The 21,653-nt window shown below is 40.6% G+C and overlaps 1 protein-coding gene across 3 annotated transcripts in view; it reads left to right on the top strand.

The window, feature by feature from the left end:
- Positions 1 to 21,653, top strand: part of SI (sucrase-isomaltase) — a 262,662-nt gene that overhangs the window by 137,280 nt on the left and 103,729 nt on the right. For all 3 annotated transcript variants that reach the window (XM_075003677.1, XM_075003678.1, XM_075003679.1), the window contains 15 exons: positions 826 to 960; positions 3,792 to 3,876; positions 4,447 to 4,585; positions 6,654 to 6,787; positions 7,495 to 7,529; positions 7,625 to 7,741; positions 8,251 to 8,399; positions 10,692 to 10,776; positions 10,879 to 10,935; positions 11,716 to 11,840; positions 12,472 to 12,560; positions 13,382 to 13,431; positions 16,126 to 16,296; positions 17,565 to 17,717; positions 20,241 to 20,447. In XM_075003677.1, coding sequence (XP_074859778.1) covers positions 826 to 960; positions 3,792 to 3,876; positions 4,447 to 4,585; positions 6,654 to 6,787; positions 7,495 to 7,529; positions 7,625 to 7,741; positions 8,251 to 8,399; positions 10,692 to 10,776; positions 10,879 to 10,935; positions 11,716 to 11,840; positions 12,472 to 12,560; positions 13,382 to 13,431; positions 16,126 to 16,296; positions 17,565 to 17,717; positions 20,241 to 20,447 — 1,731 coding nt within the window. The remainder of the gene's footprint in view (positions 1 to 825; positions 961 to 3,791; positions 3,877 to 4,446; positions 4,586 to 6,653; positions 6,788 to 7,494; positions 7,530 to 7,624; positions 7,742 to 8,250; positions 8,400 to 10,691; positions 10,777 to 10,878; positions 10,936 to 11,715; positions 11,841 to 12,471; positions 12,561 to 13,381; positions 13,432 to 16,125; positions 16,297 to 17,564; positions 17,718 to 20,240; positions 20,448 to 21,653) is intronic.

Genomic DNA, 21,653 nt, shown 5'->3' with positions numbered 1-21,653 from the left:
GAGGTACGTTGTCAAAGACTTTCTGAAAATCCATGTACACGATATTGACTGGATCACTGTTATCCATGTCTTGGTGGCTCCCTTGAAAAATTCGAATTGAATGTTGAGGCATAGCTTCACAGTTCCCCAATGAATTATCCTTATCCAAATTTGTTTCCCCCAAAAATTAGCCTTGATGTTGCCATCTCCCCCACATCCTCTGCTGTGAAAACCACTGTAAAGGGCTAATTTAATTTTCCTGTATTGGCTTTGTCTTCCTTGAGTGATCTTCTAAAAACCTTTTGTCATCTAATGGCTTCACTGCCTGTAAGGCAGGATTTCTGATTCTGATGTACTTAAAAATTTCTTACTGTTGGTTTTATCACATGTTGAACAAGTTGGGTCTCAAATTCTTTCTTGGTTTGTCTGATGATAGTCTCACAATTAGCTTTAAAGAGTTCTGTCTCCTTCCTATTTTCCTCACTTGAATCTCACTTCCACATTTTAAAGCATATCGTTTTCCCACTAACGGCCTCCCTTGCCCTTCTGTTTACAATTGTCGCAATCTTCTAGTGTGCTTCCCTCATGGGGAAAAAAAACGTACATTCTGATAGTCTGTTTACTTGATGCTATTTACTTTAGTTGGGGAAACGTTACTTAAATAATTACAAAAATCCTAGTTTTAGGATAAGTGTTTCATACCCCTCTAGGTGAATATTAACAATAGATTTCTGTAGTTTAATTAAAATCTTAGCCAGTGGTTTAATTTGTTTGTTCATAAAGCAGCTGAATACATTGGTATCCAATACCTTTGTTCCTTTTCATACTTTGTGTTGCTTTTTTTAGCTGTACAGAGCTTATGCAGCTTTCCCAGACTTTTTCCGCAATTCTACAGCACAATGGTGGCAAAGAGAAATAGTGGAATTCTACTCTAATCCAAAGGATCCTGCAAAGAGCATGAAATTTGATGGCTTATGGACAGTAAGTCCACAGCTTTTTCTTGTTTTGTTTCTTTGTTCAGTAATATAACTTATTGCAGGACAATGGTTTCTGGTTTCAGGAAATTCTTACTCTAAGGTGGCTTCAGTAAACCTGAGTATTAACCTCACCCACAGCTTCAAGGGAATGTATTTTTTTAATGCTATATGATTTTGTGATTCTGTGCCTGAGGGCTATATTTTGTGATGCTTTCTGTAAGAGTTCAAGGATCTAACTTTGGGGGAGCCAGTGTATATAACTGAAATCAGAGCAGTAGTTGTGGAAAAGTAATCTAAAGCCTGGTCCCTGTGAGGGTACTTCTGAGTGAGTTGTGTAATCTTTTTGAGTAAATTTATTGCTCAAAATGGGGTTAAAACAAATAGATTTCAACCAGTTACTATTTAGCTGGACGCTGTGTAAACTTCCTTTTGTCACTGTCAGTACCCATCATTCTCCATGGAAAAGTTAAATTTCGGGTTTTGAAATTGCCTGAAATTCAGCAATGTAGACCACATACACAATTCACATTGTACCTTTAGAAGTGATGAGAGTACAGCGTATATCCACATAAAGCAAGTAAGCCACATTGGTCACCCCATTTTGACAAATAATATTTTGTTAACAAGCCCTCCCAAAACTACCTCAAAAGAGCACTTCACTTTCTAAATAATTGTAGCCATCCAGTGTAAAATAACTGTTTTAGTAAAAATATTTCCATGAGGGAAAATCTATTGTTAACAATCTCTCTTCTTGCAATGTGTTTTATGCACATGACTGAAACATGACATGTTTGGGGTGAGTTTCAAACCGGTCTAGGGGTTTATGACACACACTAGTTTGATTGGAAGATGCGTGTGTAGATTTCCTAGATGCCTTTGAAATTCTCAACTTCCAAAGATTACCTTATACATTTATAGAAAATTACCATTCATTTCTAGAAAACTAACAAATTTACCCAGCATTGCTCAGGTCCTTATGTCAATAATGATCAGTGGAGTTTATTTAGAAAATAAAAGGAAAATGTGCATGCTTTACTTGAACTTTTGTATTTCTCAAAACCTGTATGCCCCCTGCCCCCCGCCCCCCAGCCCCAAGCCCTGGGCCTCTCGTCACCCCCAACTCTAACTCCTGTACCCTTAGTCCTCTGCCCTGACCCACCCCCACACCCAGCCCACTGCCTGGACTCCTGCTCCCCTCTACACACAGAAGCCAAACCCCTTTCCCTGAGACCCCCCACCCTACCCAAACCACTGCCCTAAGCCCCTCCTCACCCTCACCACTTTCTGTTCTCCCTTCCTGTCCCTTTGAGGGAGGGAGAGAGAAGTGCATAGAGAAAGCAAAGTGCACCTTCCCCAGCCTGAGTGAGGAAGGCAGCAAACTGTGCACTTTCCTCACTTCCCAACAGTGAGGAATGGGAAACATCAAGCAATGGATCTGGGGGAGTGGGGAATCATCAGACCCTACGCCATGGCACGACCAAACCCTGACTTTGCTTTTAAGTTGTGATAATAGGCAGCTGTATATACTGAATTTGTCTGTGAATCTGTTTGTTTGTTCAAGAATACCTCCTAAATGGTAAGGGATAGGACCACCAATCTTTCTCAAACATGTATTAGATGTATCCTCCTTCTGAGAAATATAACAACACTGAGATTTCTAAGCTTATTAATGCAGGACAAAAATGATACATCAGTTAGGATAAACACCATCAGTATCACTACACTGTACTTCAGGAAGCTGTGTAAAAATATATTAGTGATCTGTGGGGACGTTTCAGTGGGCACAATTCAGTGAGCATGTGGCACTACTCAGCATGCATATGGATAACAGAACTAGAGTTGTATGAGAAACAGGATACACATGCAGCTCCTAGGCTTGCAGAGTGCATACCTCTGCCCTATGTAGTTAACATCACCAGTGACCACCTCTCTTTCCCTTGCTGATTCCAATATGACACAGCTGTATTCCCTAGAGAGCTTTGCAGCCATGCCCAGAACTGCTTAGCTAGGAGTAAAGTGGTGGTGTTTATGGAAATAAAATGCAAGTTTGGGTAGCACCCTCATTCATTCAGTCAAAGCCTGGGGATACCAATGGCTAGTTGAGCAATGAAATAACATTTGTAACAGCACAGCAGCGCGCATCTGGTGGCTGAGCTGTATGACTTTGTCCTCACACTATGTGACTCATCCTTGCACACAACTGTTTCTGATTTGGAAACAATTTGTACCTTGCAAGTCAGTAGCACTTCCATGGGCACCCGTATGTCCCCCAAATATGCCAATATTCGTATGGCTGACCTCAAAAATGTTTTCTTGCCTCCCATCCCCTAGCACCTCTCCTCTCCTTACATTGATGTCATCTTCATCATGTGGACCCATGGTAGGGATACTATTCCACAGGGATTTCAACAATTTCCCACCCACCATCAATTTCAGCCTGGACCGTTCCACATGAGAGATCCATTTCCTGGACACTACAGTACAAATTAACAAAGGTCACACAAACACCACTGTGTTCTGGAAATCCACTGAGAAACCCATTGATCACTGTTCTTTCTTACATATCCCCTGCTTTCATCCATTGCTCTGGAGAAGTGTAAGGTGCTACAAGACTGCTTATTAGCATAGCATCTATCAGCAGAAGGGTAATGATGAATCTTCTGTTTGTTTTAGATGTATGAATACATTTACTCCCTTTTTAATAAGTATGCGGTATATTTTCCCTTAAAACTCAAATAGGCACAATTAGGAATTTTAGTTATTGAATATCAGAGTTGACACTGGTTCAGGACAAAGTTACTAAATATTTATGTGTCTCTTTTTTCTTTAAAATAGGACATGAATGAACCAGCAAGCTTTATTAATGGAGCAATTGGTGGCTGCAGAGAACCACTTCTAAACAAGCCCCCTTATATGCCGCGTAAGGAATCTTGTCTGTAGATTGCATTCTTACTATCATACACGTTATTTAAATCATTCCCTTTTGTTCATTGTCTCTGTGGTTCAAAAGAAGAAAGATGATTGGGTCCAACCTTGCATAAAATATAAGCATTAATTTAATTTTTTATTAAAATCATGATTCAGGTTTAGGATTTTCAGCATCAGCAACATACAAATGAAGGTCCTGATTACATATACTAAAACAGCATCTTTGTAATGAGAACAATGACAGTTGGTACGTGCTCATATCCAGATATTTAGTAATATTGTGTCTGTGACCCAGCACATGAGAATGCTGGACATAGTATTTGGAGACAAATTCTCAAAAAGGTAGGGTAATGCCATCAAGGATAAATCCTGCCATTATTCCATTTGAAGAATTGCTGGGAAGACATGGCCCTAAATGTTCTTGTCAAAATATATCTGTACACAGGCAGTTGAACGAGGGCAATACTGAAGAAAAAAATGGAGGTTTCAAGTGTGAATGACGGACCTAGCTTTTTATTGACACTATATTACATGGTTTGATTTTTAATGTCTTACTCATTAGCTTTGGCAGAAAGGGAAAAAGGGCTGAATCTTGTGACCCTGTGCATGGAAAGTGAACAGTTCCTGCCAGATGGGACCCCCGTCAGGCACTATGATGTACATAGTCTGTATGGATGGTCACAGGCACAACCTACCTACAAGTGAGCCATTTTTCACTTTTTTTCTTCTTTGGGATCAGATTGTGACCTCAGTTACTAGAGTGCAAACCCTGAGTATTTCTATTGATGTCAGTGGGCTAGCTTCCATGGAATAGTTCATCCTGATTCTTAATGCTCTGCATTTCTGTCATGAATGGTTTGCTTCCTCTTTACTGTAAGTTACAATTAAGCTTATTTTAAATGTTATATTAGCTTTTCTGCTGTAACCTTTAAATATTGTAATGAGTTTATATAGGAGATGTTCCAAAGCCCATTGTAATCCATCGGAATCGTTCCATTGATTTCAGTGGGCTTTGGATCAGGTTGAAAAAGCTGGTTGCCTTTTTCTACTCTGCAGTTCAGTCCCAATAAATACAGGTTCATTTGCCAGGGTAAAGGGTGAACATGGGGTGTATTTTTGCTGACCCAGGATATAGCAGGTCTGTTATAATTAAATTCCCTGTCCTGTTTATGCTTTTGGAAGAGAGAATTGAGCTAATCCAGGGATTGTCAAACTTCCTTGCACTGCAGTCCCCGTCTAACAACAAAAATTGGTACACAACTCCAGGAGGGACCAAGACCTGAGCCTGCCAAAGCCCACTGTCCTGGGTGGGGGGACCTAAAGCTAAAGCTTGAGCTCCATCACCCCGGGTTGGGGGCAGGGGCAAAGCTTAAACCCAAAGGCTTCAGCCACAGCGGAGGCAGGGGACTGTAACCTGAGACCTGTCAACCAGGGTTGAAGCGCTTTTAGTCCTGCCGCCCCCCCCCACACCAATAGTGGGGCTTGGGCTGGCTTGGGTTTTTGGCCCAGTCCTCAGCAGTTCTAATGTCAGCCTGGGCAATCCTATTTAAATGGGATTGCTTCCCACTTTGGGATCCCAAGCCACAGTCTGAGAACCACTGATCTGATCCACGCCGAACATAGTAACAGAGAGGTGGCCGTGTTAGTCCGTTTTTGAACAAAACAAAACAGCAATCAAGTAGCACTTTATAGATTAACAGAATGATTTATTCAGTGATGAGCTTTCATGGGACAGACCCACTTCTTCGGATCTATAGAATTTCTAGTCCAGACTCAGTTATATAGCACTGAGGTCCCAGGAAAAAAAAAGAAATAAAAACTGACAAATGAAATGCATAGAAGTGGGTGAGGGCTGGGGTATGTTCAGTTATTGCAAAGTAAAATCATGCCAGATTAGAGGTTTTGCCAGATGGGAGGGTAAGGATTAGAGAGGCTCAACCTGTATCACACAAGGGCAAATTATTAGAATTGTTATTTCATTGCATAATACGTAATATAATAATGCAGCATTCATGAAATGTTAATTCAAATGTGAAAAATATTACGGGCCAGAACATGCCCACATACCAATGTGCAAGGCATCATGACCCTCCTCCCCTCTCTTCCCACTCAGTCTCTGGGCAATCTTTGTTCTTCTGCTCCCCCTACTTGATCCTGAGAAGAGCTGAGCACTTTGCAGGTTTTTTCTGGAGAACTGTGATGCTGATTGCAAAGGGAACAGCCCCAACGCTTTTCCCTACTGGCGAGGAGTTCTGATATGGGTCATTGTCCTGCAAGAATGTATGCACATAAATAGCTTTCTTCTGGTGACTAATTGTTCTTAAGCCTTTGTAACTACTCACACTAAGGTTACATATGTGCATGCATGCCCATAGGATCAAGACCTCAGAAGCAAAGAACTATATTTTTCCAGGTATTTTGGACTGTCTATGCTAGACATAGAAGTTGACCACTTGATATGAAATTGCTGTGCCAATTGCATAGCTAAAATTGACTTATCAGTGATTGACTACAACGGATGTCTACGTGGAAGAACGTCAATGGGAGTGTTTCTCCCATCAACCTTTCTTAATCTTTGCCATTGACAAGGAGATCTGGGGTTGACTTTGACCCCAGAAAGCACAGTTCCCTGCATGGTTGGAACAAAACCATGGAAGATCGTCCCTGAGCAGGTTGATATTCTGTGGTAGCGTGGCTTTAATCTTAGAGAAGATTTTTTTCTATTATTTCCACATCTAATGTGCTTCTGTTTGTGTTTGTTTATATTAGTGCCATTCAGAATGCCACAGGGGAACGTGGAATTGTTATCACCCGTTCAACGTATCCCTCTAGTGGACGATGGGTCGGTCACTGGCTGGGAGATAACTATGCAAGATGGGACCAGCTTGAAAAATCTATCATTGGTATGAGGAGTAACATATTTTAATGTCCCTCAAGGTTTAAACCATCACAAAGGACAATAAAAATCCATTGAAACACAGTGGCTAAATTTGGGCTGTGTCTACACTTGCATTCTTCTTTTGAAAGAGGAATGGAAATGAAGGAAATTGAAAATGCAAATGAGGCACCGATTTACATATCTCTTGCTTCATTTGCATAATCTCATTTCGGAAGAGACTCTTTTTAAAGAAAAAAGCAGTGGGGCTTTTTAAACCCCATCTTCGAAGGAACCCTTCCTCCTATTCTGTTTCAAAATTGTGGGGAGTAAGGGCACTTAGAAGTTGCTCAGGTAATTGGAAGTGCCTGCGGCTACAGGGCCTGCCAGCACTTCGAAGTTGCTGCATGGAGAATTATCCAAGTGAGGTGCTGCATATTCATTGCAGCACTTCATTTGTATTCTCTGGTCAGGCTGATTACCATGCCCCCTTCGAAGAATGGGGCAAGTGTAGACACAGCCTTGGTGATGGTGTGAATTTGGATATTATAGCAAGAAAGTGGAATTCTGGCAGTTTATAATTTTGTATTTTGGGGAAGTGAGACCTAGTCTGGATCCGTGTCTGTAGTGCATTCCATGAGATCCAGCTTCCCTTCTAAGAGTCACCTCTGCATTTGGCCTGACAGAAAAAGATGCAACTGGAAAGTGTCTTATTTCTTCTTGGATTTTTGGCAGGTATAATGGAGTTTGGCCTCTTTGGAATTACCTATGTAAGTTGTTAGTATTGTGAATTCCTGTTCTAAATCTTTTTACATTATTTAGAAATAACTGGCATTCAGATCTAATTATCTTTAAATGCTTTTAGATTGGAGCAGATATCTGTGGTTTCTTCAATGATACCACATATGAACTGTGTGCCCGCTGGATGCAACTTGGATCATTTTACACCTTTTCTAGAAATCATAACGTAATTGGAACTATGGTGAGTTGACAGTTCTCTGTTAATTATATGCCACTGCGATGAGTCAATTCAAAGGACGTTAATTGTGGTTCTTTTCCTAGGGACTGCTTTGCATTAATGATTGGGTCAGTCAGTTTCAAGTGAGTCCTGACTGAGCATCATGGAAGTCCAATGAAAGCAATTCCATTGACTTCACTGGAGATTGAATCAAAACTTAAATTTCAGTGTCCATTACCATGGTATCATGCCTGCCATTTGACAGAGAAGGGAACTGACTTCATTTCTCAGGAAGCCAACAGAGTAGACGTTTGCTTCACCCAGCCTTGTTTGGTCTTGATCTGGACCCACAAAGCTTATCAGAGTTCTGTAACTAGGCTGATTTCTAAATGTTTAAAACTTCTTGTTTTAACTTCAATCAGTAAAAACCAAATTCTACTATTGGATGCTCACGTTCATTTCCCTTTGGCAGGAAGGTGTGTACACGAGAGATTTCTAAAATACACATAACCCTGATTTGTCTTTATTTTTAGAGGCAAGATCCTGTTTCCTTTGACGAAAAATTTAAGAATATTTCGAGGGATGTGGTCAATACAAGATACAAACTGTTACCTTATCTCTACTCTTTAATGCATGAAGCCCATGCTTATGGTGGTACTGTAACACGGCCCCTGCTTCATGAGTAAGTTTTACGTGTTTGACATCAGTGTTGATACTTAACTTGATCTGAGCAGAATCTTTATGAAGCAGAAGCTCAGTCTTTGCCCAGTCATAATTATTTTTGCCTGTGGCCTATATGACACTATGGGTACACCACTCTCCATAACTTTGTCCTTCTCTGTTCTGACTGGCCTTTCCCCATCTTCGATTAACTGGGGGAAACAACCTGTCCCTTGCAGAAGGGACGTGCCATCTAGATGGCATCACTTGAAATAAAGGGAGTGTATCCAGCTGCTAATGCTCTGTAAATGGCAGGTTGAGTACCTTTAACCACGTAGGATTATGTTGCTTCATTTCTACATGGGAACTATTGGCAAGTGTAATTAATATTCTGTTACTGAAACCTCTTTTGATTGAATTCTGGAAGCAGCTGCATGCAGTGCAAAGAGAATGGTCAGTCAGGAGGCTAGGGCTGTAATCCAGTCTCACTGATGATATTGAGAAACTATTCTATTCTGTTCTGTTCTACTCAGGTTCTTAGTGTGCTCTTGTGACCATCGTATGAGCCTCTTTCAGTAGTAAATTAAGCAATGACTAATACCTTTCACAGTGTTTACTTCAGTCATCTCTCCAAGGAGCATACCCAGTTGACAGTATTGTGAGAGATTTTATGTCTTCCTGACTATTTTGTCTTCGGGTGGGGGGTGGGGTGGGAGAGACAGGTTATGTCTTTACACATCCGTGTCAAGTTGTGAGTTTTAATTGATAATATAACTGGTGTTTTGAGTATGTAACTGCAAGTGACCAACTTCATCAAAGACAGACCAAGGGCAATAGCTTGTAATATCTAATCTCGCTGAAGAGGTAACACAGAACTCATCCACCATGATAGTCCTCCAATCCAAAGAGTCCACCATAGGGATCTGTCTACACTAGACCAGGAGATTGACCCTCTCATGGTCGATCTTCCAGGCTTCTCTTTTGTGTGCCTGGTAGGGATGCACAAAATCAACCTCTTAGGGGTCACAGTTGTGGGACATGAAGAGTAGGGGAGGTTGACAGGAGACACTCTTCTGTCAACCTTCTTCTTCGGTAAGGACAGCCCCGTAAGGCAAGTGCAGATAAGCCAATTCTAGCTATACAGTTGCCTTAGCTAGCATTGTGTATCAGCAGTCAACTAATTTTACCTAGCATAGACATAGTCTTAGAGTGTGTCTTCCACTGGGAATGGTAGGTAATAGAAGTTTGAAATGGTCCTTCTATCTATTCTGTTAGACTGGCCCCTGAGAAAACTCTATCTCCTTCACAGATAAGATTTACCTTTAGTGTAGGAAGTTACATTGTGGCTGAGGAGCACAATTGTCAAATAGGGGCTTCATCCCAGAACTGTAGTCAAATATTTCAGATTCCATTTTCATTGTCCTAGAGGGCACTGCAGCAGATCTAAGGGCAGAGAAACTTGTCTACATGAAACTCTAGCATCTATATTGGGAAGGAGGCATCATATTGGTAAAGACTGTCATGTGCTCCTCATTCCAAAAGAGCTCCATCTCATACGTGAAGAAAATAAGCAGTGCTCATCTACCAGTTTACATTTGCGTTTACTCTTAGTTTTTTTTTTAATTAACTAAGGATTTGGAAATTAAGTTTCCGATGAGTGAATTTTTTATAGCTGCATCACACAGTGAATGGAGGGAGGCGCGGCAGAGGGCATTCTGGGAAGAGGGTATTTGGGAATAGGTGCAGGCATCACTTTAATAAAGAGACATTGATACCCCTTAAATGACCATTCCACTAATGGGGAATAGCAGTTATTTGTTTTCTTGCTATTCTGCACATTAAGCCGTTTCTCTAGTCTTACTGCACCTACTGGCTTTGTCTACACATGCCCAAAACTTTGACATGGCCACGCAAATGGCCATTTTGAAGTTTACTAATGAAGCGCTGAAATGCAGGGAATAAGGGGACTTCGAAGTAGGCGAGGTCCTTTCGAAAAGCAGCCGCGTCAATTTTGAAGCGCGGCGGCCGCCCGCAGCGCTTCATTAGTAAACTACGAAATGGCCATTTGCGTGGCCATGTCGAAGTCTGGGGCTCGTGTAGACAGGGCCACTTTGATGAAATTGGTTGTAAACCCTTGAGAATTAGCTTCCTTGTATGTCTTTCAAGCTCCTCCCTGCTCCAGTTGAATTGACAGTATTTCAAGAACATGTCTTTTGGTTCTCGCACACCTGATTTTGATTGGCGGTATGAACCTGACTGTGTGCCCAGAATTAAAAAGAGTAAACACTGATTTATAATGTTTTCACTCTTTTAGGTTTGTGGAAGACAAAACAACATGGGATATATACAAACAGTTTTTATGGGGCCCAGCGTTGCTGATTAGCCCTGTTTTGGACCCAGTAAGCTTTTAAATATTTATATTCTTCATGAATTGAACTTCTGAAAGCAAGAGCATATAAACATTGATTTAAGTCTCATTTAAATATATTTTCACATTTCAGGGAGCTACAGAAGTGAATGCATACGTACCCAATGCACGCTGGTATGATTACTACACGGTAAGTAACTCGGGAGTGTTCTCTGTACAATAGACCTTCTTAAAGAATTGAATCGGAGAAGGTACTATCCACTTCCTTAGAGATGCTGGTGATCTTTAATTCCCACTAACAGTTGTGCCTCTCAGAATGCACTTATCAGCTTGAATGGTGAGGCTCTAATATTATATTCCAGTATTTGACAGTAGTTGCTATTTTTAGTCGAAGACTTTGATTAATCAAATAAGATTTTATTTTGGCATGTAACCAGTTCCACTGTCACCATTTTTAAACAAAGAAACTGTGGAATATATGGAAGTGCCAGTATAGAGAACAGCAAAGGTGTTTCAGAAATGACTCTGGTTTCCATTGAATAACAATCATCATTTTATTTTGAGTTACTTCGTTACGTTGCATAATTAACCAGCACTGATACAATGAGGTGTACATTACATGGTAACAGCTTGCTCATGTACCTGGTATGTTGGATGCAAAGCATATGTCCTCTTTGTTCTGTGTCTCAGGAACCTCTCGTGAAGTGTCCATGTTTTACAATTAAAGCACAAGAAAAGTTACAAACAATAAAACAAAGGAAGCAGAAGCACCTGGTAGCCAAAATATAGCACTCCTGGTGGTGATATGTTTATAGACGTCAGTTAATGTTTCGTCAGTTTATTTCGTACAATGATGTGTATTTGCATCATTTGATTTCTCGGAGAAAATGTGTATTGGAAAGCAAAATTGCACGACACACATTCTTCATGCCTTCACACTTTTAAAAAAAAAAATCACCTTCTGTTATAGGGAACTGATCTTGGAGTGAGGGGAGAATTCCACACTTTGAAAGCACCTCTTGAGCATATCAATCTTCATATCCGGGGTGGTTACATCATCCCCTGGCAAGAACCTGGTCTTAATACCAATCAGAGGTAAATGTGGTAAATTGGAGGGTTCCCTTTTAAGATAATGTTACAGTAATGTATACAAAACAATGCTAATATTTTACCTAATATTAACAATTTTGTACATGGAAATTAGAATTGATCTGTTAATTTATAACTTTGAAAATGAGAGACATTTATTTACTCAGCTTTTGAGACCTTAATGAATGGATAAGGTTTTTATCCTCTGTTGTACCCTGTTTAGTATATACAGTAAGAAAAAGTGTGTGTTTATTTTACAGCATGTTTTCCTCTTTAAAGGACACATGTAGCACTCCCCTTATTCCAGTCATGCAAAAGTCATGGATTTTTAAGGGAGTTGTGAATACAGATCAAAGGCTGGATGAGCCCCCAGTTTTTGTTGTTGTCTTTCTCCATAACACTGAGCTTGGAACAGAAGTTGACAAGAATTAGTCCAAAATGAAGAATCCTCTTGCTACTTCTTTTTAAGTACAAAAAATCTGCTCAGTTTGATGATATAATAGAAATTGTATTATATTTGTGAGTGTGGGTCGGGGAATCCAGACGTCCACTTACAATTGTCAGAATATACAAGCTGTGGCTCCAATGAAAAAGGGAAAATGAATGTTTTTGCTGGCTTCCTTTTTTGTTTTTGTAGCCGGCAGAACTCAATGGGACTGACTGTGGCTTTGGATGATAATGGAGTTGCTCAAGGACAGCTTTTCTGGGATGATGGCATAAGCATTGGTAAGTGTGATTGCTTTTGGTATAATGTCAGAGATGGTTTCCACTCATGCAAGTGGCAGCATAAAAGTGTAAGAGGATCAGGACCAAACTAATTAAACAGTTAACATTTTTAAACTATGACGTTTCATGTATCATGGGACGTCTCCTCCAGGGTGTCTGAAGGTGGGAATATAGGTGACTTTGAGCACCCTCCTTCCACTGGCTGATTCTTGGGTTTTCTAACATGCTCCTGTTGGATCGGTCTGCAGCCTATTTGCTGGCCCAAAATGGTAAGAGAGCACAGATGAGGCTGCATGGCCATAATTATGGTGCCTAGATTTGATAAATAAACCTAAGGCAGGTTTGTAACCTGCCCCATCCTAGTTTGTACCCAACCCTGCACAGAAGCAGAAGGCAAGTGACTGCAAGGAGCTGTCTGGTCACCTCTGAGGTATATTCTGTAGTTCATGCGTTATTCTTACATAGTGGACCGTGAGGATTCTTTAATTGAATTTGAAATAATTACTCATCAAAATCTCTAAAAACAGTTAGGTGTTATTTCTTTATCTAAGTTTTTTGAAAATTTTGAGCATAAATCTAGGTCTCTTGGTCGAATACTGCTCACTTGGAACAAATTTTTATGCTAATTGAATAACATTAATTTTAGTATTTATAAGAATATTAGAACCGTGATCTGTGATATGTAATCATTTGTGAAAACAGCAAATAAAAATTTGAGAAAAGGATTGAATTTGTAAATGTTTGACTGCATTGGAGTTATTTCATCCCTTTTTTAAGTAATAGACTAGATTTGATGCTGCTGATTTCTTTTTTCTTAATAGATACATATGAAAATGGAAGTTATTTCCTAGCAAAATTTTCAGCAAGCCAGGTATGTATTTGTCATTTTTAAGTGTTTACCTCCCAACAAACATTTTTGCAAGGCTCATTAGTTTTATTTAAAATTATATCTACATTCATTCTTCCCCTCCATTTATCTGTTTCCCATTTCACTAATATGATTCATTGCAACATTCCTGCATGTCGATTATATCATAGAAGTGTAGATCTGGAAGTGATGTCAAGAGGTCATCCTGTGCAGCCTCCCATGTTGTGGGAAATATGCCTAAAACATCCCTGACAGGAGTGTGTCTCACCTGTTCTTTAAAAACCCCAGAAAAGGGGATTGTTTTTTCTAATAGCTACCATCCATCTCTTGCTGCAGTCCTGTTTTGATTGTGCCCAGAGAACAGTTGGTCACCGTCCTCTTTTTAACAGTCTTTAACGTGTTTGAAGACTTACCAGGCTCCACCTCTATCTTCTTTTCTCAGTATTAAATATATCCAGTTTTTCTTTATACAAGTGACCTAAAAGATTAATTTTTGTTACTCTCCTCTGTATTCCCTCCAGTTTGTCCACGTCTTAAAATCTAACACTCAGGAGCTGTACACAGTATGCCAGCTGTGTCATCAGTGCCGACTGCAACAGTACAATATCGGTGTCTTACATACAGTGCTCCTGTTAGTATGCCCCGGGATGATTTAGGTTTTTTTGCTTCTGTGTCATACTGTTGATTCATATTCAACTTGTGATGCATTATTACCCCAGACCTTTCTCAGCGGTACTACTGCCTAACTTGTTAGTCCCAATTCTGTATTTGTGTGTAAGTTGTTTGGGTTTCTTTTTCACATCCCGAAGCGCTGCTCTGTGCACTTGCCCTCATTGACCAGTTCTCCAATGTGTCGAGGTCACTTTGAATCCTAATCCTGTCACCAAAATTACTTTCAACACCTCCCAGCTTAGATAATGTAGTGGAGAGTAGGCTCTGAAGTTAGGCTGACTGGTCTATAATTCTCCGACTCCCCCTTGCTCCCCTTTTAAAGATAGATACTATGTTTTTCCTTCTGCCGTCCTTTAGGATCTTAGCCGTTCTCTATAAATTCTCAAAGATAATTGCTAATAGTTCCAAGATTGCTTCGCTTAGTTCAAGTACTCTTGACACTCATAGTCCCCTGAGTAAGGTGTGGTGGGGACTGACTCCACGCACCTGGAAGGGGTGGGGGCCTAAGGCAGAAAGGATGGGGTGGGGGTTAGGCTCTCCCAGTCAGTTCTCCACACAGATCAGTGCACAACAGCAGCAGTGTGAAGTGCCCTGGAGCTCTGGCCCCTGGCACAGTAGCAGTGGTTGGCAGGAGCCCCAGGTCTTTTGAATCACAGGGCCTGAGGGTAATTGCCCTTTTTGCCCTCCCTCATGCCCCTGTTAGCAGGCCAGCCCTGTGGTGGCTTTTTTCAGGCTTTGGTGACTAGAATACGTCTAACTTTCTTGTGGTCTGTCTTGAAAACATGCAGAGAAAACAACTCAGTCTTGGGACAAATTCTCCTGTTAGGAAACCAATATTTTATTGTGCTATTCAAATTGAAGATAGGACGCTGTAACCTAAATAAATGTTTAGCTTTAATTAAAACTCCTGGAAACCACCTCCACACTGTGGAGAAGTTCTCAAAGTCACAATAAGTTTATTGCTTGAAATATTATATGGGAAGTAAGTGAGAGAGATTAGGTTATCCTAAAAGGATAGGCTATCTCAATTTCCATTCGAAAATGTCTCTTGTTATGAAAAAAAAAGGGAGAGAGCAGGAAGGATTCGATCCATTTTAAGATACAGCATAAAGAGGTGGCATGAAAATATTTCGTTTTCTAGGTCTTGATTTTACCTGTTGTTTCAGGCTGCAGTAAAGACATTTCTACACTGGAGCTGGGGGTTTCATTTCCAGCCTGAGCAGACGCATCTGTGCTAGCTCTGACTATGTCAGTGCACTCAAAAGAGCTGTGTTAGCTGTAGCTGCGTGGGTATAGGCTGGGATAGGCTGGCTGTCCTGAATACATAGCTAGGTTTCATGCAGGACAGTACTTGCAACAGGTGGCCAATCCTGTTCTCATGCAGGAGCAGCTCCGTTACTTTGAGCATGCTAGCTCAATCAAAGGTTGGGTCAGGCATTTATCCAGCTTCGAAATTACACCTCTAGCTCCACTATATGCACCTTACTGGTATGAGATGCATGGCCATTCTCTGACTCAGCAGAGGAGCTGACAGCATTGTGGAATGTATTCTGGTGCATTTACTGCTTTCTGTTTCATAATGGCGTGCCATCTATTTCTCACGCCTTGGTGGCTGAGAAGGAAGGGAGCGTCCCAGGCCCTGCTGGTCCCAAGCTTCTTTTGAGTTGGTGTTTCAATAGGAATCCCTAGCAGAGAGCAGCCTACAATTAAGGGACAATTACAGTTGTGGCTGACCTCTGTGCTTGTACAGCAGAGAAGGGCAAAAAGCTCCTTTGGCTGTTCCCCTACACCTGCAGGCCTAACTAGAGAAGCTGCAGTTGGATGCCTATGTATATTCCATAAAAGTTCCTGCTCCAGAGCCATCCAATATAAGAAACGAGTGAGTGAGTCTGGAAAGAAGGAACTGGATGTGTTCATCTAATTATCAGCATTAAATGGTCATACTGTCAAACACTCTCACATCTAAAAGTCAATTTGCTAATAAGCTAGTACAACTTGAATCTAATATATTTTGTTGTTTTTCAGAATGTTTTAGAGATTAAGGTTCAGCACAATGGATATACTGACCCAAACAATTTAAAATTCAGTGAACTTCAGATCTTAGGAGTTCCTTCAGTACCTTCAGCTGTTACAGTAAAACAAAATGGTGTGACAATTCCATCCCTCCATAGTATCAGCTATAATGGTACAAAACAGGTAAGGAGCTAATTTAAGGTTATAAAAGGGTATTTACTGTGTGTAACCTTTCCTCTTGAAACTTGGCATTGAATCAGATTTCGGCTGCTCTATTAAACCCTACAGTTTTTAATAATGAAATATTTTCATTGAGAGTCAAATAACCTGGAACTGTTGTATGATGATTAGTAAATAACACGTAATGTAGTCAAGCAAGGTTTCAATTTGACAAGGTAAAAAAGAAAAAATGACACAACCAGTGTGCAGTGTGGCCAAGTTATTGCTGAAGTAAAACCCTTCAGGTTCAGAAATCCCAGTTCTAAGTGGTTGATTTTTTTCAACCCTGCTAAAAGCTTGTTTAAGCCCTAAAAGAACTGAGGGAAAATAACATCTCTAAGAAATACTGAAAAGTTGGATGATTCTATTCTTACCACCCGTTTTCTCCATCTCCCCCTGTCCGTACCTAGGTGTAATTGATGTTTGTTGTGTTTTTGTCAAATACAAGCAATGTGCACTTCAGGACAAAGGTCCTACCTCTATGGGTTAAAACCTAGGTCCCTTAAAGTTATTGGGAAAACTTGCAATGCAGTTATTGGAGCATAATTTCACTCAGCATGTTGTGTGAAATATCCAACACACTTTTTAGTGTTTCATAAAATATAAAGATTTCCCAGGACTAACAAATCTCTCCTGTGACCCTTTCCGTATGTATGCATGTGTAGAAGAAGTCAGTATTAACTTGAAATAACAATTAATTAACTTTGATTGGAACAAATCCATTTTATTAAGGTGGTCTTCAAGATACATTCCCTTGGACTGCCTTTGACATATAATTGTAACTTCTTATAGCTGTTTTTAGGGTTGCCACTCTTCTGGTGGAGAAATGCAAGCTAATTCCCACCGCCAGCATATTCCTAGTGCTTTCTACGAAGATGTCTCCTTTCTGAAGTCCCACATCTTTCTGCCTTGTGCCTGAAACATACAAAAACCTCTTATTGTATTTAGCTGTGCCACCATTTCTTGAATGGGAAAGCAGGAATTCCTGGGCAGAGGTGAAATCAGAATGCATGCCTGGTTTTAAAAAGAGAGAAGAATCCTGATCTTTACAGAGTACCTTGGAAGCCCACAGTTTGGAATTCAAACTCTGTGCCACATTAAATTCAAACAATTGTTTCAATTTGGGATGAGAGGAAGAAGACAAAAAGAAATCACTATGCAATGAACAGTGTGTGAGCTGAAAAATGTAGTAGTCTGAGGTAGAATTCTTGTATTTTTATTTCCTTTCAAAGGTCCTGCATGTTACCGGGCTTCAGCTTGATCTAGGGAAACCCTATACAGTGGAGTGGTCTATTCCAGTGGTTGAAGACAATGAGAAATTTAACTGTTATCCTGATTTGGGTGCATCACAAGAAAATTGCAAAGCGCGTGGCTGTATCTGGGAGGTAAGCAGATATGATTTATGTGAAGCCGGAATGAGAACACTATTTTAATGACACAAACTTTATTTAAACTAAAAGAACTGTTGACTAGAGCTTTCAGGTAATTTATGATATTGCAGAATTGTTTGAAGAATACAAGAGAATGTTTAAGAAATGAAAATAAGTATGACTGTGTGGATCAAAGTTGATGCTCTTTATACGGGACAGGATTGCCACCCATTTTGGAAATTGCTTCTCTGGGAATCACATGGAAGCTTGCTTATGCCTGACAGGCTGATTTAGTCATCCTTACCATTATAACCGTCAGTCCGACTGTTGGGACTGAGATGTTGGATGTTATGCCATTAAGCTCTCTGACTTGAGAAGAACAATCAAAAAGAGGAAATCCAAATAATATCAGCATTGCAAGATCTGTGTATGGCATCACTCCTAAGATACGAACCTAAGTTTTCTACATGCAGGCCATGTCTACACTACGGGACAAAGTTGACCTAAGATACACAACTCCAGCTACGAGAATCGCAAAGCTGGAGTTGACTTACCTGAGGTCAAATTTCATACCTGTCTCCAAAGGCACAGGTCAACAGGAGAAACTCTCCCATTGACTTTCCCTACTCTTCACAACTCTGATGCGCACCAGGTTTGATGGGGGCATGTTCAGCATTTGACTTAGAAGGTGCATGCTAGACCCTCTAAAACGAACCCCAGAAGATCAATCTCCACCATGTCAAACAAGTGTGGACAAACCCTTAGTACCTTCTGAAGTGTCCTTTCATCTCTGTTCTATTTTTGTTCTCTTTTCCATCCTTCTCTTTAGCTGTTTGGTTCCAGGATTGCTTATGACAAGGAGTACAGTAGTAATCTGGGTGTCAGGAAAAGATTAGAATCCAAGAAAATGGGTGTAAGATTGAGTCCTCAGTGGAAAGATTTCCTCAGTATACTCTAGTCAATGAAATTAGGAAGCAATTAGGTGAATTCTCAATTCTTCCTAAACAACAAAAGCTACTGCTTGTCATTGAGGACTACTTGATGCACGCAAGATTTCACCTCTCAAATACTGTTTGATTGCACATCTGTTTAGAAAAAGTTGAGAAGGATTTTGCTGTTGTAATTTTTCTTTTTCATGGTGCAAACATTGTATTTTCCTTGTCCATGTATTCAGTAAAAGTTGAAGCTGCTTACACAGGAGGAAAAAGCCCTCCAGAGATAAACACAAAAGCATGGGAAAAATATCTCACTCTCAAAAGGAAAATACAAGACAGGCAGACACAAGCAATTTGACAGAGAGATTTAGAATGACTTCTAAACACCTCCATTAAGTTCAGTTTTGCTTGCCAAAGCTAATATAATATAAACAAGAGAGGTGCTGCTATTAAAAACATCTCAGCAAAAGAAAAAGTTATCGAATTCTGATGTTTTCAAAGGTAAACAAGAGATGATGAATCATAAATAACTTCTAGGAATGGCCTCTCTTTTCTTCCTAAATTCTTCTTAAATTCTTCTGCATTGAAATTTTTAACTCAAATGCTGTGTTTATCTATACCTATAATGGGAAGTCATCCTCTGAGAGACACCGTTGCTATGGCAGAAAGTTTTCTCACATTAATTGCATAAATCAGTGCTTTTTAGTTTTTTTCCTGGAAAAAAAGTGGCGGAACTTAAAGCCCCAACCCACCACCAGTGGTTTAAACACCGCCCCCCACCATTGAGGGGCCAGAGCCACCCCCCTGGCAGCTAAACTGCCAACCCCAGGCTTTACCCCTGCCTGCAGGCCCAGCTCCCCCTCCCTAAACAAAATGAATGCCCTCCCCCTCCTCAGAGCTAGACACCCCCAGCCCACCTCCCAGGTTTAGATCAATCCCCTCCCCCAGAAACAGACACCCACACTCTGCCCAACTAAATGCCCTTTCCCAAAGGCCTCCCCAAGTGAACGCCAGTGAGGTACTGACCTGGTGCCACAGGGGCTACTCCAACTAGAATAGAAGTGCATCAGGCTGCTGGAGCCAAGCAAGTGCCATGCCAGGCGTCTGGGACCACGCAGGGCCACAGGTGTCAGGGCAGCTGGAGCTGTGTTGCTCCCAGGTGGAGCTGCAGAAGCCACGCTGGGACTTGAGGAGCTTCACGTCTCCCAGCCAGAGTGACACATGTGCAGAACAGAGGAGGGGGGTGGTTTACCTGTGTGGCTCTGAGCTGCTTTTCCCCACCCACCTCTGCCCCTTTGCATGAAGAGGGAACATGTGGTGAAGAGGGAGCACCGCCCAGTTGCCTTCCATATGGCGGTGGCGTCATGAAAAATGGTGCTGGAAAGCCATTCTGTGGCATTCAGAAAACAAAAAAGCCCTGGCATGAATCATTGTTTTCCTCATTAGGGTTGGATTTTATACCGTTCAGCATTGTTGCAATAACATTTGCAACTAATGCTCATGTAATGCATTACTTGTTAAAATGGGATTTTTCTGGATTTATCATCTATTATTATTAAAATAGGGTCACATACTGTTTTCTAATCAACAATATATTTTTCAGGTTGCCTCTAACTCACTTGTGCCGTCATGTTACTACCCAAATAATTATGGCTATTCTGTCAGCAATGTTCAAAACACCACTTTGGGTCTTACTGCTGACCTCTTCAGAGATCTTAGTATCCCTGACCGCTATGGGGAGCGTTCTCCCTCTATCAACATGCTTCGCTTGGAAGTGAAATACCATGACGACAACATGTTGCAGTTCAAGGTAATTTCAGTTTGAGTCTGCTGGGGCAATGTATGTCAAAATTCTTGGTGGTAGTTTTTCATTTTTAAAAAGTTAAAAATGTGACTAGACTATATGTGGCTACTGATGAGAGTAAGAACTGACCCATCTTTCAAATGGCACATGCAGAGGCCACCACAGTTGCAGTCCTGGTGCTGAGGAGCTTTCTGTCAAATGCATATCTCTAGGAGCAGTTAACATTTGCCTCCTCGTTTAGTAGCTCTCAATCTTTGCAGACTAATGACCCCTTTCAGAAATGTGATTTGTCTTGCATACTCACCTTACTTAAAATCTACTTGCTTCGAAGGTTGGACATACAAGTACAAGAGTGCCACAGCACACTATTGTTGAAAAATTGTTTACTTTCTCATTTCATTGTGCAATTCTAAAATAAATCCATTGGCATATAAATATTGTCCTTACATTTCAGTGCATAGTGTATAAAGCAGTATAAACCTGTCATCGTTTGTATAAAACTTGAGTTTGTACTGACTTGATTACTACTTTATATGTAGCCAGTTTTAAAACTAGGTAAATACCTAAGGGAATTGATGTCCTGTCTGGAAGCCGTCTCCATACCTAGGGATACAGATACCTTGGTTGAGATCCACTGTTTTTGAGGCTATTTCATTTCATTTCATTTTTTATTCTAAAGTGAGGGATAATGTTTTCTCAAAACTGTTAACGATGGCTTGCTCTGCAATTAAGTTGTTAACACTCTGTTGTTAAATACTGTTGTAATACCATGACATACTGATCTGTGAGCCATTTGATCTATTCCATATGTAATATAATACCACATTGTGTTCCATGTCTGGGGTGCTGAAGGTTAAAAGTGCTGTGATGTTCCATAGTGCTTCTTCTGACCTCTTTGGAGTTTTCTCTGAGCTCTTTTCAGACAGTTTAGCATGTCAGCTGAGCTACATCAGTTTCAACAAACATCAGTGATGAACGTGGATGTGTGAGGGTTTTATCTTCAGTGCAGAGGTGATGATTGATGAGGTACCAGGTCAAACTGTGGGAAATCAGACTCCACAGCTGTAGTGTTCATAAGGTGTCATAGAATGTCTCTTCTTCATTTATCTTATAAAAGACACCGTGATGAAAAGTGGGTTCTTATATAGGGTGTACAAGAGCTGGAGCGAGGAGTCTGCAGCCACTTATGTTTCAGTGTTCAACCACACATGC

The sequence above is a fragment of the Carettochelys insculpta genome, chromosome 10, assembly GCF_033958435.1.
Source record: "Carettochelys insculpta isolate YL-2023 chromosome 10, ASM3395843v1, whole genome shotgun sequence".
Taxonomy (NCBI): domain Eukaryota; kingdom Metazoa; phylum Chordata; order Testudines; family Carettochelyidae; genus Carettochelys; species Carettochelys insculpta.
The sequence above is the reverse complement of the archived record's forward strand: the minus strand, read 5'-3'. Positions and strand labels throughout refer to the sequence as shown.